General features: G+C 61.0%; 1 protein-coding gene across 1 annotated transcript in view; it reads left to right on the top strand.

Moving 5' to 3' along the window:
• Nucleotides 1-14,468, top strand: part of LOC135186411 (hydrocephalus-inducing protein homolog) — a 60,346-nt gene continuing 45,878 nt past the window's right edge. Inside the window, exons 1-16 of the mRNA XM_064164056.1 lie at nt 1-285; nt 389-571; nt 1,145-1,279; nt 2,163-2,362; nt 2,755-2,879; nt 3,946-4,148; nt 5,362-5,385; nt 5,445-5,606; nt 6,580-6,679; nt 8,330-8,448; nt 9,077-9,300; nt 9,427-9,494; nt 10,490-10,725; nt 11,555-11,655; nt 12,366-12,501; nt 13,642-13,806. Coding sequence (XP_064020126.1) covers nt 1-285; nt 389-571; nt 1,145-1,279; nt 2,163-2,362; nt 2,755-2,879; nt 3,946-4,148; nt 5,362-5,385; nt 5,445-5,606; nt 6,580-6,679; nt 8,330-8,448; nt 9,077-9,300; nt 9,427-9,494; nt 10,490-10,725; nt 11,555-11,655; nt 12,366-12,501; nt 13,642-13,806 — 2,466 coding nt within the window. The remainder of the gene's footprint in view (nt 286-388; nt 572-1,144; nt 1,280-2,162; nt 2,363-2,754; nt 2,880-3,945; nt 4,149-5,361; nt 5,386-5,444; nt 5,607-6,579; nt 6,680-8,329; nt 8,449-9,076; nt 9,301-9,426; nt 9,495-10,489; nt 10,726-11,554; nt 11,656-12,365; nt 12,502-13,641; nt 13,807-14,468) is intronic.

Raw genomic sequence — 14,468 nt, 5'->3', positions numbered from 1 at the left:
ATGGAGCCGAGCCTGCCCCGCATCATCCAGCAGCAGGGCAGGGCTGAGGAGAGGAGGCTGCCCCGGGTCGCCCAGAGGCTGGGCAGCAGTCGGGAGCTGTGGCTGCCCCCTGTGCTCACCAAGAGGGGCAGCACCCAGGAGGGGAAGCTGCCCCCACTTCCCCTCACGTGTGGCAGCAGCCAGGAGGGGAAGCTGCCCCTGCTCACCAGGAGGGGCAATCCTGGAGAGAGAAAGCTGCCCCCAGGTGCCAAGCTTCCAGCTTCCAGTGGTGTCCCCTGGCCAAAGGTAGCCTGTTCCTGCCCTTTGCCTTGCTGTTCCATGAGGCACTTGGGGAGGGCCTGCTTGTGCCAGGCCTGCCTCCAGCTCCTCCCCGTGGCTGGGTGCCCAGGTGCTGGCTGGTGAGTGCTGCTGCCAGCAGCTGAAGCTCTCCCTGCTCTCCTTGCAGCTGCAGCTCCCCGCAGCTGCCCTGGAGCAGAGCTGCTTTGAGCCCTGCCCAGCAGAGGTGGTCTTTCGGCACTGCGTCCCCCACCGGGTGTATGAAATGCTGCTGGCTCTGCGCAACAAGGGCAGGGTGAGTGCTGCAACGTGGAGGCTTAGCCCTTGGCCTCTGCAGGGGGCTGGAAATGGGCCCCTTCTGGGCACTGTCTCTGGCTGTGGCTATGTGTTGGTGGCATCTCAGCCTTGCCGCTGACAGCCCTGGGCTGAGGGCTCTGCAGTCATTCTTCCTTCTCGTGCTGTGCCTGCAGTGTGCACCACGTCCTGATGGCTCCTTGCTCAGTCCTGGTTTCTGGGAGGGCATCTTTGCCTCTCACGGCCTGCTTAGCTGCTTCTGCAGCTCCCTGACAAAGCTCAGGGCTTGTCTTCTCCACTTGATGCTGGCATAAGTCCTAGGGAGTGGCACTAAAGCTCCAGGAGAGGTGTTTGGAAAGGGCAGTGGAAGAGAGTGATGGAGCAGGAGCAGGAGGAAGCCTTTAGGAGCTGCCTGGAGCTGCTGCTAAGCTTAATTCAGTCTTGCTGGGGTTTTTCTGGCTCTCTGCTTTCCCTTTGCAGAAGCACAGCACGTCCAGAGCCAGGTCCTCTAGAAGGTCTCCACTGTCCTTGGAAAGGATTGGTGACACAATCCTGGCTTCTGTCTTTGCTGCAGGCTCCTCAGCGGCTGAAGGTCACCCTGGAGAGCTCCCCTTACTTCAAGCTGGTTGGCCCCAAGGATGTGTGGCAGAAAGTAGCACCTGGCATGGTCTCTACTTACAGCATCCTTTTCAGCCCCGAGGAGAACAAGGTGAGGCTGGGGGTGTGCAGAGGTTGCTGCCTTCAGGGGAAGGTGCAGCTGCAGAGCAGGGCAGCTGGGCTGGGTTCTGAGGAGCTGCAGAGCAGGGCAGCTGGGCTGGGTTCTGAGGAGCTGCAGAGCAGGGCAGCTGGGCTGGGTTCTGAGATGCTGACTCCCCCCTGGCTCCAACCTCCTCTCAGGGACTTGGAGAGAGCCAGAATGTCTTCCCCAGCGTCCTCTCCTCCAGGCTGACTGAGCCCAGTTCCCTCAGTCACTGCTCAGCAGACCTCTTCTGCAGAGCCTTCAATGAGCTGCATTGCCCTGCTCTGGTGCCACTGCAGCCCCTCAAAGTCTGTCTTGCAGTGAGGAGCCAGAGCTCAGGGGGTGTCCCAGCCCTGTCCCTGTGGTGCAGTGGGAGGGGGTGGGCAGCACCCAGGGAGCCTGCACTCGCCTGCCCTTCGGGCCAGGCCTGTGTCCGGTTTCAGCAGCTCCCCCGACAGCCACTGCTGCTGGCAGTGTGCCTGAGCATCCCTGCCCAGCTTCCAGGAGGTGCCCGTGTTGCTGGGGCTGGAGCTGGTGCTGTGGCAGAGCTGGGCTCTCAGCGGTGCTTCGCCAGGCTGCAGGGGCTCTGGGGGCTGTCAGCCCTGGGCTGCAGTGGCTCAGTTGTGCTGCCTCAGCGTCCAGGTGTCAAGAATGTGCTCTGGTGCTGCTGGGCTGCTGCGAGAGCAGGTGGGGCAGAGGGGAGGGCTCTGCTCTGCACCTTGCCAGTCCTGTGCCAGCCGTGCTGCCCAGGGGCTACTGCATCGGTGCCCACCAGTGGCAGCAAGACGGAGCCCAGCAGCTTTCCTCCTGCCCTGGGGCTGCACTGCCTGCAGCACTGTCGCTGTCCCCGCAGGGCTACTGCCACCAGCTGCGCTGCACCACCGAGAGGGAGGAGTTCACTGTGCCCATCCGCGCCGTGGGTGCCCAGGCTGTGCTGGACCTCCCCCAGCAGCTGGACTTCTCCAGCTGCCCGGTCAAGCACAGCAGCCAGAGGACTCTGCTGCTGCGCAACGTGGGCGAGCGGGAGGCGCAGTACAGCATCAGCACCCAGAGGTGAGAGCTCAGCAGCTGCTCTGCTCTGCAGGCTTGGCCTGGCCCTGCCTGCTCTCGGGGCTGGCATCTCGGCGGGCCGGGAGCTGCCCTGACCTTGGCAGCTCTTGAGGGGAGGTTTGTGGGTGGCAGGGAGCCAGGGGCAAGCTGTGAGTGCAAACAGCTCCTGCCAGCCCTGGAGGGCTTTGGTGTGGTGCCCAGTGGTGAGCTGGCAGTGGGACCGGGGCTGGCCTTGCCCTGGTAGGTGTCCTGCAGCCACAAAGGCTCTGTGGCTCTGCTGCCTGTGCCTTGCCTGCTGCTTGCTTGCAGCGGGCAGCTGAAGAGCAGAGCCCTGCAGCAGGCCTGTGGTGCCAGAGGCCTGCAGCAGCTCTGCTGTGTCCCTCTCTCTGCCGCAGCCCCTTCTCCGCCGCCCCCTCCGCGGGAGCTCTGGGTGCCGGTGAGGCGGCGCAGGTGACCGTGGGCTTCCTGCCGCTGCAGCGCGGGGACCACTGCGGCTCCCTCAGCCTGCGCTGGGACACAGGTCAGTGGTGGGCACTGCCTGGCTGCAGCTGTGCTCCTGCCAGCACAGTCGCCTGCAGCTCCCTTTGCTGCTGCTCCTCCTCAGGCCTTTGCTTCCCAAACCTCTGCACGTTTCAGTGCTCCGCAGGGAGCAGCTGAGGGGCCAAGGCTGAGCCTGTCTCTGCTCTGCCTGTGCTGGGTGGCTGTGTGCTGCTCCATCCCTGGGGCACCTCGGTGTCAGCAGGCTGCTCTCCACCCAGCAGCCTGCTGTCACATCGTGTCCCATCGCTCCCAGTTGTCCCCAGCACCTGAATGCCCTCTCCAGGTGCACCTCCTCTGCCCCAGCTTTCCCTCCAAGAAGGGCCAAGGGGCTCTCCAAGTGGATCCCCTCCAGCAGAAGGGAGAGTTTTGGGGTCCTGTTCAGCTGGGAGTTGCTGAGTGGAGGCAGGAGGAACCTGGAGGGAGCTTGGCTGCCCGGGGCAGTGGGTGAGGTCTGGTTCCCAGGCAGGGCTGTGCCTGAGGCATGCCAGGAGGAGGGCAGGTCTCCGTCAGACTCTGCAGTGCTCTTGCACACCTCTGTCCTGTGCTCTGCTCCTCCCCCACCTTGCCTGGGAGCCTTTTTCTGCATTGTCCTCTCCCCATCTCTATCACACACCTGGCAGCTTCAGGACCAAAAGGCTCTTGGCATTAGGCAGGAGGTGCTTGGATAGGTGTCAAGTTCACCTTAAGGTAGGAGAAGCCAAGCTGAGGCTCCAGGAGAAGTGTCAGCCTCATCAGTCCCGTGAGGGAGTGAAGGTGTGACCTGCAGATGCTGCAGGCCTTGGTTCAGCAGGGGACTCCTGTGATACTGCAGCAGATACTTTCTCCTGGGTGCCCTTTGGCTGTGTGTTCTCTGCCTGCGGGAGAGCTTTGGGTTGTGCCCATCCCTCCCATGGCTCCTGTCCAGCCTCATGTCCTCTCCTAGGTGCTGCTGTGGTGCTTCAGCCCTGCAGGGAGCACTGGAGGTGCCTGGAGTTTGTAGAAACGATCCACATGCTCCTCTGGCTTGCCAGAGAGATGAGCAAAGCCTGCCCTCTGCTTTGTTCCAGGAGAAGCTGTTCACAGCAGGCTCCGTGGCACAGCCGTGGATGTGGACGTCAGGCTGGAGAGGAGCTCCCTGACCATGGAGCAGACCTACCTGTCCCTGTGCACCCGCAGGACCCTGCTCATCCACAATGGCAGTGATGTGCTGGCTCACTTCCAGTGGAAGGCTTCTGCCCAGCAGGAGGATGGGCAGCAGAAGCAGAGGTTGGTTGGAAAGCTGCACTGCAGGAAGATCCCTGCCCAAGGGTGGCACTCAGGTGTGGCCTCAAGGGCCCTTGGTGCCTTGCAGTGGTTGAGGCCAGTAAAGCCCCCCCAGCACCCAGGGTGCCAGGCTGACTGGAGCTCAGCACTTCCCTTTCCAGCTGCATCCCCACTCCAGCTGAGGATGGTGTTTTGGGGAGCAAGTGCAGGGCCTGCATTTCCTCAGAGAGTAAATTGCCTTTGTGGGAGCCACCGAGCACTAAGCTCTAGAGATCTGTGGGCTCCAGAGGGTCCATGATGCTGAGGCCAGGCTCAGTGCTGGGCTGCACTGAGGAGCAGCCCTGAGCACAGCTGCAGGCAGCACAACTCTGCTGTTACTCCCTGCAGCTTCTGCTGCTGCAGCTGCCATAAGCTGGCAGGCTCCTGTGCCAGCCCTGTGCGGGGCAGAGCGCTTCAGGGGCCCAGAAGGTTGAGGCCAAGCTGCTGCAGCTGCCAAGTGCCTGGTGCTGGCCCAGTTGCCAGCAGCAGGAGCTACTTGCAGCCTTCCTTAGAGGCTGAGCAGAGTTGGGAGGTGCAGGGAAGGTGGAGCAGCACAGGCCTTGGAAGTGCCCTGGGGTTCATGGTGGTGAGGGATGGGGCAGGTGCTCCAAAGGGTGTCTTGGGTGCAGCTTTGCAGTTGCCACCTCAGGCAGCAGAGGAACGGTGGAGCCCAGGGGCTGAGCTGGGCAATGCACTGGGGAGCCTGGGGGCTCTGGGGGAGCCTGGGGGGACTTTTCAGCCCTGGGTGCAGGAAGGGATCTAGAGTTAGCCTGAAGCCAGAGCTGATGAGGAAAGTGCTTTCAGCTGGAGTGCTCCTGAGGGGCTTCTGAGCAAGTCAAGCTGATAATGGTTGGGTGAGGCAGGCCCTGCAGGGCAGCCCCTGGCTCCCTTTGCTCCCTGGTTCTCCTTGCCCAGTGGCTGGCTGCTGTGCAAAGAGCAGCCCCCAGCAGCAGCTGTAGGGGAGGAAGAGCCCTCTGAGGTTGTTGCTGGAGCCTCCCTCAGCTGTGGCAGGGGCTTGGAGGCAGGCAGGCTGTCTGGAGGCTTGCTGGCTTGGCCAAAGCCCCTGGGAGCTGGGAAGCATGGAGTGAAAGTGGCCGTGCAGAAGCAGGGCTGATGGGATGGAGGTGGGAGCCGCTGGCTCGGGTCTGCCCCTTGCTGTGCTGCTGCTGTTCCTGCCGGAGCGCTTCTGCGAGAGCCTCTGGCAAGTGCTGCTGCTGCTGCCATTGTCTCCTGGGCTTGTCTCTGCTGCAGGCTGCAGGGGCAGGGGCAGGAGCAGCTCAGGCCACATCCCCCCGAGGAGCAGAGGCCGCAGTCTGCGCTGCGAGGACGCAGCTCCTGGCTCTCCCGCATCTTCCAGCAGCAGAGGGAGAAGGCACAAGAAGACTCCCTGCTGTGCCCTGAGGGGATCTTCAGCATCGAGCCGCTGGTAAGCCAGAGCTGAGGGCCCCCATCCCTCCTCCTCCTCCTCCTCCCTGGGGGAGGTCCCTTGGCAGGCGCTGCTGCCAGCTGGCTGTGCTGAGAGGGAAGATGTGAGGGCTGGAGGGGGAGCTGCAGCTCTTGGTGCTGCTGCAGCTACAGCCTTTGCTGCTCTGTTTGTGTGAGCCAAAGCCCACGTCCTGCAGCCAAGCAGAGCCCTGAGTGGGAGGCTTTGCGTGGTCTGAGGTGGAGAATGCTGCTGCCTGAGCAGGGCAAGAGCCTTTCTCCTCTGGGAGTAAAGCCTGCAGGAATGCCAAGCTCTTCTGTCTTTCCAAAGAGGTGAAATGAGCTTGGTGTGAGGGCAGGAGGTCAACTTCTTCTGCAGCCCACATAAGGCTGAGAGCCAGCAGCAGCACAACTGCCCTGTCACAGCAGAGCAGCTGGCAGCAGCAGGACGGGACAAAGGCTGCGTGAGAGCTGCAGGGCTGCTGGAGAGGGTAGGAGCCGAGCAGCACTGGGAGCATCCTGCTTTGGGAGTGTGTCCCAGGGCTCCTGCTTGGGGACAGCTGAACTGTGTCTTCACAAGCAGCTGAAGCTGCTCTTGAGCTGGTGAGGAGCAGCAGTCTGGCTGCCCGCAGTGCTGAGTCCTGCTGCTCCAGGTAACGCTGGAGAGCCTCAAGCCCTGTGCGTGGAAACCTTTCCTGAGTGGCTCTGTCCCACACTGCCCTCTAGAAGCACCTGGCAGTGGGCTGCTGCATGTGTCTCTTGCCTTCTGCCTTGTGCAGCTTTCTCAGACTTTGGGTTTGCAAGAATTACATCCCTGGTGGAGCAGGTTCCCCTTGAGAGCTCTTCCTGTGTCTGTCTGCTCCCCCAGCCCAGCACATGTGGTGTTTGCTGCTGGCTCTGCCTGGGTGCTCTGAAGAAAGGCTGCAGGGCTGTGGCAGGTGTGGAGATCAATGAGTTGCTGCCATCTTCTCTTGTAGGAGGGAGATGTGTGGCCAAAGTCATCAGCTGAAGTCCAGGTGATCTTCAGCCCCCGGGCAGCCAGAGCCTATGAGGCCAGGCTCTACTGTGACATCTCAGGTACAGCTGCTTTCTGCCATGTCTCTCCCCTGTGCTGAAGGCCAGGCACAAGCAACCTTCCAGCCCTTGGTGCTGCTCTGGCTGCTAGGAAGGGTCAGTAGCCAGCAGGGCAGGTGCCTGCTGTGCCTGTGGCTTGCAGCTGCTCTGCTGTGCAAGGGCAGGGCTCAGGGCACTGGCTCAGGCTCACTGCTGCCAGAAGATGGGAGGCAGTGCAGGGCTTATTTTCCCTGCCATGGCTTTGCCAGCATTTGCTGTGCTGTGAGGTCTCTGTGAAGGCCAAGGAGCTAGAGAAGAAAGCAGTTCGAGTGGGCCCTAAGCCCCAGAGGAGTTTTCATTGCCTGGGGGCCCCATGGTGCTCCTGAGCTGGTAGGAGACGAGTTTCAGAGGTGCTCCCGGCCCCTGCATCTCCTCCTGCTGCCCAGACGCTGGCAAAGCTTGGCTGGGGAAGCCTGCTGAGTGCAGGGTGCCCAGCAAAGGACCATCTGTGGCCAGCAGGTGCTTCTCCCTGCCTGGGAAGTGTCCCCTGGCAGCTCTGAGGCTGGCATTGCTCAGGGCTCGCTGTGCTTGCCCCCTGAGTGACCCCATCTCTGCCCTTCCAGAGGTGGTGGCTTTGCCGTGCTGGCATGGGGCAGGAAGTGCTTGCAGCCAAATCCAGGCTGCCTTGTCCTTCCTCTGGGTCTCTGCAGAGTGCTGCTCAGGCTGTGTCTCAAGGGTGGCAGCTCACTGCCAGGCTTCACCCGGGGAACCTGATGGGTTTGCTGCCTCAAGGGCCCATGGAGGTCCAGCAGCCCAGCTCCTGTTCTGGAGGGTGCTGGAAGCAGCAAGCCTGCTGCTTTGTTGCTTTCCTTCCTGCTCCAAGCCAGCTGGCACAGATGCCAGGGATCAGCTTTGGACTTGTGCAGGAATTGGGCCAGGTCCCCTCCACCACTGCTAGCCCAGGGGCTGTGTCAGCAAAGTGCCTTCCTGCCCCCAGCTGCACTTGTCAGAGCTGGGCAAGGGGAGGCTTGCTGGCCAAAGCTGCCAGTGCTGAGCTGCTGGCTCTGGGCCTTCTGCTCTGGTGAGGAAGATGTCAATGCCTTTGCAGCAGGGCTGGATCTGCAGGCCTTGTGCCAGAAGAGGTTTTGCCTTGCAGAGCAATGGAGAGCTGCCTGCACACAGCTCTTGAGCTGCTCTGGGGCTTGAGGAAGCAGAGCTGGGCAAGTGCTGTGTGTTTAGAGAGAGAAGCCTACTCCTGACAGAGAGCCTGCTGGGCCTGGAGAAGAGCTTCACTCTTGCAGCCACTGTTGGCAGAGGAGCATGTCAGAGCAGCTGTTCCACTGCGCTGGCAGGGGGGCAACTGTCCCAGAGTCATGGCCCCTGGCTCAATTAGTTTTGCTGCTTGGTTCCTCTCAGCAACTTGGCTGAGCTCCTTGCACCTCTGGAGTGCTTGGCCCTGAGGGTGGTGCGAGCAGCCTGGCCCAGGCTGGCCAGAGAGGGGGTAGGTGCCCCCTCCATGGAAGCACTTGAGGTCAGGTTGCCTGGGGCTCAGAGCCACCTGCTCTGCTTGCAGCTGTTGCTGCTGAGTGTAGAGGGCTTAGGCTGGCGGAGCTTGAGAGGTCCCTTTCCCCCTGGAGCACTCCCTGAGTCCCTGCATTGGAACTCTGTCCCCAGGCCGTGAGGCCAGGCTGCCTCTGCACATCCGAGGGGAAGGCTTAGGGCCCTGGCTCTGCTTCCAGCTTGACCAGCTGGACATTGGGCAGGTGTTTGCTGGATCAACCAACCGCTATAAGGTGAGTGCCAGGGGCTGGCAGGGCCTGGGCTGAGGGCTCTCTGTGGGGGCAGGCTGTGAGAGATGGGGCTGCTCAGCCTGGAGAAGAGAAGGCTCCAGGCAGAGCTTGGAGCAGCCTTCTGGTAGCTGAAAAGGTTCCAGGAGAGCTGGGGAGGGATTTTGAGGAGTGCTGGGAGTGCCAGGATGAGAGGGAACAGCTTGAAGCTTGAGGAGGGCAGATTGAGAGAGGAGATGAGGAAGACACTCTTGAGAGTGAGGGTGGGGAGACACTGGCACAGGCTGCCCAGGGAAGTGAAGGATGCCCCCTCCCTGGAGGTGTTGAAGGCTAGGTTTGCTGAGGCCTTGTGCAGCTGATGGAGCAGGAGGTGTCCCTGCCCATGGCTGGGGCTTGAAATGGAATGATCTGGAAGGTGCCTTCCAAGCCAACTCATTCTAGGATTCATTCCCTGAAGCTGTGGCTGCTCTGCATGAGAAGCCCAAAGGCAGAAGTTCCCTTTGGCTTCTGCCCAGCAGCAGCAGGCAGCATCTTCTGCCTTTGGCAGCTGTGAGGTGTTTGCCCAGGACCCCAGTCAGGCTCCTGGAAGGAAGGAAGGAAGGGTCCTGACATGTTTCCATGTCCTGTCTTGCAGATGGTCCTGCACAACAAAGGAGCCATCGATGCTTTCTTCAGCCTGGTCCCTCCAGCTACAGCTGTAGGCTCCTGCTTCACCTTTTCCCCCTGTCAAGGCCTCGTCCAGCCAGAGAAGTTCCAGGAACTCGAGATCTGCTTCTGTGCCACCACCCTGGGGCCCTTCACAGAAGAATTCGTCTTCCAAGTGGAAGGATGCCCTGAGCCTGTGACTTCAACTATCAGGTGCGAGGTTGAGTAAGGGCCTCTGTGCTTGGAGAGCTGCTTTGCTCCCTGGCAGCAGCAGTGCAGGCTGCAGGCTCTGCAGTGCTCTGCAGCTGAGCCAGCAGCTCCTCTGCTGTGTCCTCACAGGGGCTGTGTCACTGCACCCACTCTGCACTTCGATGTCCCTTGCCTGCAGTTTGGGGACGTCTCCTTCGGTGAGTGTGCCCTGGGCTTGGAGCACTGCCTGAGGGCTCTGTGCAGCAGCAATGGAGCCTCAGAGCCTCCAGCACTCGTGGGCCTGCAGAGCAGCCTTCAGGGGGTTAAAGCTGGGCTGCAGGTTGCTTGGGCAACGTTGTGCCCTGCTGAGATCCAAAAGGCCCAAAGGACTGGCAAAGCAGTGTCTTGTGGTGTCCCTCATGGTGTGATCAGCCCCAGGCCCCTGTTCTTGGCAGCAGGATGGCTGTGATAGTGCCAGGAGCACCCAGGGGGTGGGACTGCAGGAGAAGGCAGCTGAAGCCATGGGCTAGGCAGTAGCTGCCGTGGGTAACTGTTGTTGTTGCCAGGCTTGGACAGCCTTTCCCTGCCTGAGCTGCAGTGTGGGGGGTGTTCATTAGTGCTGGGAGGCTCCCTTGCTGCCACCTGCCAGGTAATGTGGCCAAGAGATAGCTCTGCCCCAGAGCCCTGGGCTCCTTCTTCTTGCCCAGCAGAAGCCCAGCTCTGCTGCCTGAGCACTGCAGTGCAGGTTGTGGTTCTTCACCTGAGTCTCACAGTCTCAGGCTTTTTCCTGAAGTGGTCTCCAGTTTGCAGGGCAAACAGTTCTGGGCTGCCTGAAGAGCTGTGCTCAGCCTGGCCAGGATGCCTCTCTGTTTTCGTGCTGCTGGACTTCCTAAGAGCACTGCTGGCCTTTGCTGAGCTGCATCCTGCCCTCCCTCCATCCCTGCTGTGCCTCTTGCTTCCCCTGTGAGCAGACACAGCAAGAGGCATCACAGCCTTCTGGGCCATGAGGGCACACTGCTGCCAGCTGGGAAGCTCCTTGTGGTGTGGCAGTGGCAGGTGCTGCTGCGCAGAGCTGCCCCTGGCTTGGCTTCTCCAGCAGCTGTAGCTGAGAGTGCAGCAAGTCAAAGGCCAAGATCAGTTGGATGCCAGGACACTGGCAGCAGGAGTCAGGGGGAAGTGGTGCAGAGCTGCAGAGCTGTGTCCTCTCTCCTAGGCTTTCCTCAGAGCCTGTGCTGTCGCCTCACCAACGCCTCCTTGGTGCCCGTGGCCTTCACCCTGCGTGTGCCCGGGGACGGCAGGGCAGAGCCCAGCGTGCCCAGCGCTGTGCAGGTGCTGGACAGCTCTGGCCCCTCCTGGAGGAAGAGAGTCAGGAGGCGCTTGGGGCCCCGCGAGTTCACCATCAGCCCTTGCAGCGGCACCATCCGCTCCCGGAGCTTTGTGGACATCCAGGTAGGGAGCCGTGGGCCCGAGGGGCTCCAGCAGCAGCTGGAGCTGAAGCTTGCCTGCTCTGGCAGAGGCCTGCAGTGCTGCTGGTTGGAGCATGAGGCCTGGAGGCTCCCTGCAGCAGCACTGGGCTGCTGGCTGGGCTGCTCTGGGACTCGCCTGGAGGAGCAGCCTTTGGGCTCTGCAGTCAGAGGCTGCAGCTCCTGTCCCACAGGCTCAAGCCCAGAAGGCTCTGCTCAGGGTTTGAGTGCTGCTTAGGGCCATTCCTCTGACTGCAGCTGGGCAGAGGAAGGCTGAGGACAGCAGCTGGCTGCTCCAAAGACAGATGTGGTTGGAGGAAGCAGTTGGCTTCTCTCCCTGCTCTGATTTCTCCTGCCCTGTGGGCAGAACTAGTTGGATTCGCTGCAGTGCTCTCCAGTGGCACTGCAGAAGCTGCAGCAGCTGTGAGCTGAGCAGGTGCTGCTGGGCCAAGCCTCTGCAGCAGCTTCCCACTGCAAAGCTGAAGAGGTTCTGGTGAAGCCTGCAGCTTTGCCCTGCCTTTCTGCTGCTGCAGTGGAGACCAAAGCCTGCTCCCTTCACTGTTGTGCAGTGCTGAGCAGAAGAGGGCTCTGCTGGTGCTGGCATTTGTCTCACACACAGCCTGGGTGCTGCCAAGGGCCTTGCTCCAAGCAGCTGCTGCCAGCAGCCTTTTGGTGCACCCAGAGCCTGTGCTCTGCACATGCAGCAGCAGCAGCAGAACTAGGGCCAAGTCCTGCCTTTGCTTGCCATGGTTTGGGAATGGAAGGAGGCCAGAGGTGGGAGTGCTGAAGTGTCTGGTGTTCTCCTCTCCCCACAGGTCACTCTGTGCTCCAACAGCCTGGGCACCTACGAGCTGGCACTGGTGGTGGATGTGGATGGTGTGGGCCAGGAGCTGCTGTCACTGCCCCTCACAGCCAGGTAGCAGCACTTCCCTGGCAGCTCCTCCTCTCCCCTCCTGCACCCAGGAGCAGCCTTGCTCCCTGAGCTGGCTCTGCCCAGCCAGAGATGGGAACAGCAGGCTTTGAAAGCAGCATCCTGAGGAGCAGCTGCCCAGAATGGACAGGCCTGGCACTCAGCCTTTTCCTAAAGGGTGCAGCACTTCTGTTGCTGATGAGCACTGAGCCTCCTCTGGCACAGCTTGGGGCCATTTCTCTTGTCCTACCACTTGTTCCTTGGGAGAAGAGCCCAGTGCCTGCCTGGCTCCAGCCTCCTTTCAGGGACCTGCAGAAAGCCAGAAGGGCTCTGCCCTGCCTCCTTTTCTCCATGCTGAAGCATCTCAGGTCCCTCAGCTGCTCCTCCCCAGCCCTGTTCTGCAGACCTTTCAGCAGCTTGGCTGCCCTTCTCTGGACTCCCTCCAGCCCCTCAGTGGCTCCAAATCCTTGGAGTGAGGGCCCCAAAAGTGATGTCAGGATTTGAGGCATGGCCTCAGAGGTGCTGAGTCCAGAGGGACAATCCCTGCCAAGCTCCTGCTGGCCACACCATTGCTGATGCAGGCCAAGCTGCTGGCAGCACCTTGCAGCCCCTCTGCCCCAAGCAGATGTGTTCTGCTGCCTTCCACATCATGGGAGGAGCCAAGAAGGCCTCTCCTCTGCCAGCACCTCAGTCCCTTTGTCCATCTCTGTGCCCAGGTGTGTGGTTCCTGCTCTGCATGTGCCCAACCCGGTGGTGACATTTGGACACTGCTACCTGCAGTTGCCTGCCCAACAGACGCTGACCCTGGTGAACGACAGCGACCTGCCAGGCTGCTACGGGCTGCTGCCTCAGGTTGGCATCACACCCACCTGCTGCCCTCAGGTGTCAGCCAGGGCTGTGGCTGGGAGAAAAGGGCTTTGGGTGAGCCCCTGCCGCTTTGCTGAGAACAAGAACCCACCCGAATGTAACCTTAGGAAGCAGATGAATGGGAACCTTCCTGCACACCAACCTCAGGCAGCTATTTCAGCTCCTAGGGAAGCAGTTTCTGTTGTGGGCTTTGGGTGCTGGCATGCAGCACAACTCAGAGGCTTGTGAGAAGCTGCTCTGGCAGCCCAAGCATGGATGTTTGTGAGTGCAGCAGCTTTGGGCTCCCCTGAGGCTGCTGAGGCCATGCCTCAGGCTTGCTTCTTGCTTTGTGTCTTTCTGCCAGGGATTTGAAATTCTTTGGTGAGTTGCTGCTGCTAAGGACATGTTAAGGAGCTGGAATTGCTCTCCAGGCTTCCTCTGCAGTAACCTTTGATTGGCAGGATCAAGCCAGGCTGGAGAGCAGCCCTGTGGAGAAGGACTTGAGGGTAGTGGAGGTGCAAAGCTGGACACAAACTGGCACCAAGTGCTGCCAGCCCAGATCCAGCTGTGTCCTGGGCTGCTCCCCAGCAGCATGGGCAGCAGGGGCAGGGGAGGGGATTCTGACCCTCTGCTGTGCTTTGCTGAGACACCCCACACACGATGTTAAGGCCAGTTCTGGAGTCCACAGCACAGACAGGGACCTGTTGGAGCAGGGCCAGAGGAGGCCACAGCAATGCTGGCAGGGCTGGAAGCCCTCTGCTGTGGGGCCAGGCTGGGAGAGTTGTGCTTGTTCAGCCTGCAGAGGAGAAGGCTCCAGGGAGAGCTTCTGGCAGCCTTGAGTGCTTCAAGCTGGGGACAGCTTTTGAGCAGCACTTGTTGAGACAGGGCAAGAGGTGATGGTTTGAGCTAAAAGAGGGAGATTTAGACCAGATAAGAGGAAGAGGTTTTTGTACAGTGAGGGTGGTAAGAGCCTGCCCAGAGAGCTGGGATATGCCTCATCCTTGCAACTGTTCCAGGTGAGGCTGGTTGGGACTCTGAGCAGCCTGATCCAGTTGCAGATGTCCCTGCTGACTGCAGGGGCTTGGACTGGGTGAGCTGGAAAGGTCCCTTCCAGCCCATCCCAAGCTGTGATCCTGCCTCTTGCAGAAGCACCAGAAGGCTGCTGCTGTGCTGTACTCCAGTCCTGTGCCCTGTGGCATTATTCAGCCTCACAGCTCCGTGGAGGTGCCACTGACACTGGAGGCACTGGTGCCAGGGAGGCAGGAGACTCGTGCCCGTGTGGCTGTCTTTGGGCGTCCAAGGCACTGGCTGGTGAGTGCTGGAGGAGAGGTCTGCTCTGTGCCACGGGGCTGGCTGGGGCCTGGAGTGCAGAGGGCTTCTTGCAAGGCAAGGGGCACCTGTGCCCTAGGGATCCCTGGCACTGGGTGACAGCCAGAGGAGAGGTAGGGAGGTGTCCTCTTGGGTGGTGGTCAGAGTGACACAGCATTGCCCTGGGCACATGGCAGATGGGGGCAAGAGCCAGTCCCGCCCCTGGCTCTTGTCCTCTGCTTTTAGGAAAGCAACAGCAGCTACTGCTTCCTTGGGGCTCTTGGTGAGGAGCACACAGGGACAGCCCAGAGTGCTGCTGGAGCAAAGGCTGGGTTTGGAATGAAGGGAGAAGGTGCTGGAGCAAAGGGATCCACATTCTCCCTGCAGTGCTCTGTGCCCCTTCTGCGGGAGCACCACTGCTGGGTCTCAGATGGGCAAGAGAATGCTGCTGGAATGCTGTCACCAGTTGTGTTCTTCAGGCTGGGCCAGGATTGCCCCAGAGCCCCAAGCAGAGCTCACCAAGTTGACCTGTGCAGAGCTGCTTGCCTGGCATCTTGGGCTGCTTCTCAAGCCATAGCTCTGGCAGCGTTCAGGAAGTTGCTGCCCAAGTGTCAGCTGTGCAGCAGCAGAAGTCAGGGAGTGTGGTCTGGGGCAAGGCTGAGCAG

This window comes from Pogoniulus pusillus, chromosome 25 (genome assembly GCF_015220805.1).
Source record: "Pogoniulus pusillus isolate bPogPus1 chromosome 25, bPogPus1.pri, whole genome shotgun sequence".
NCBI lineage: Eukaryota > Metazoa > Chordata > Aves > Piciformes > Lybiidae > Pogoniulus > Pogoniulus pusillus.
This window is presented reverse-complemented; position numbering and strand designations above follow the sequence as displayed.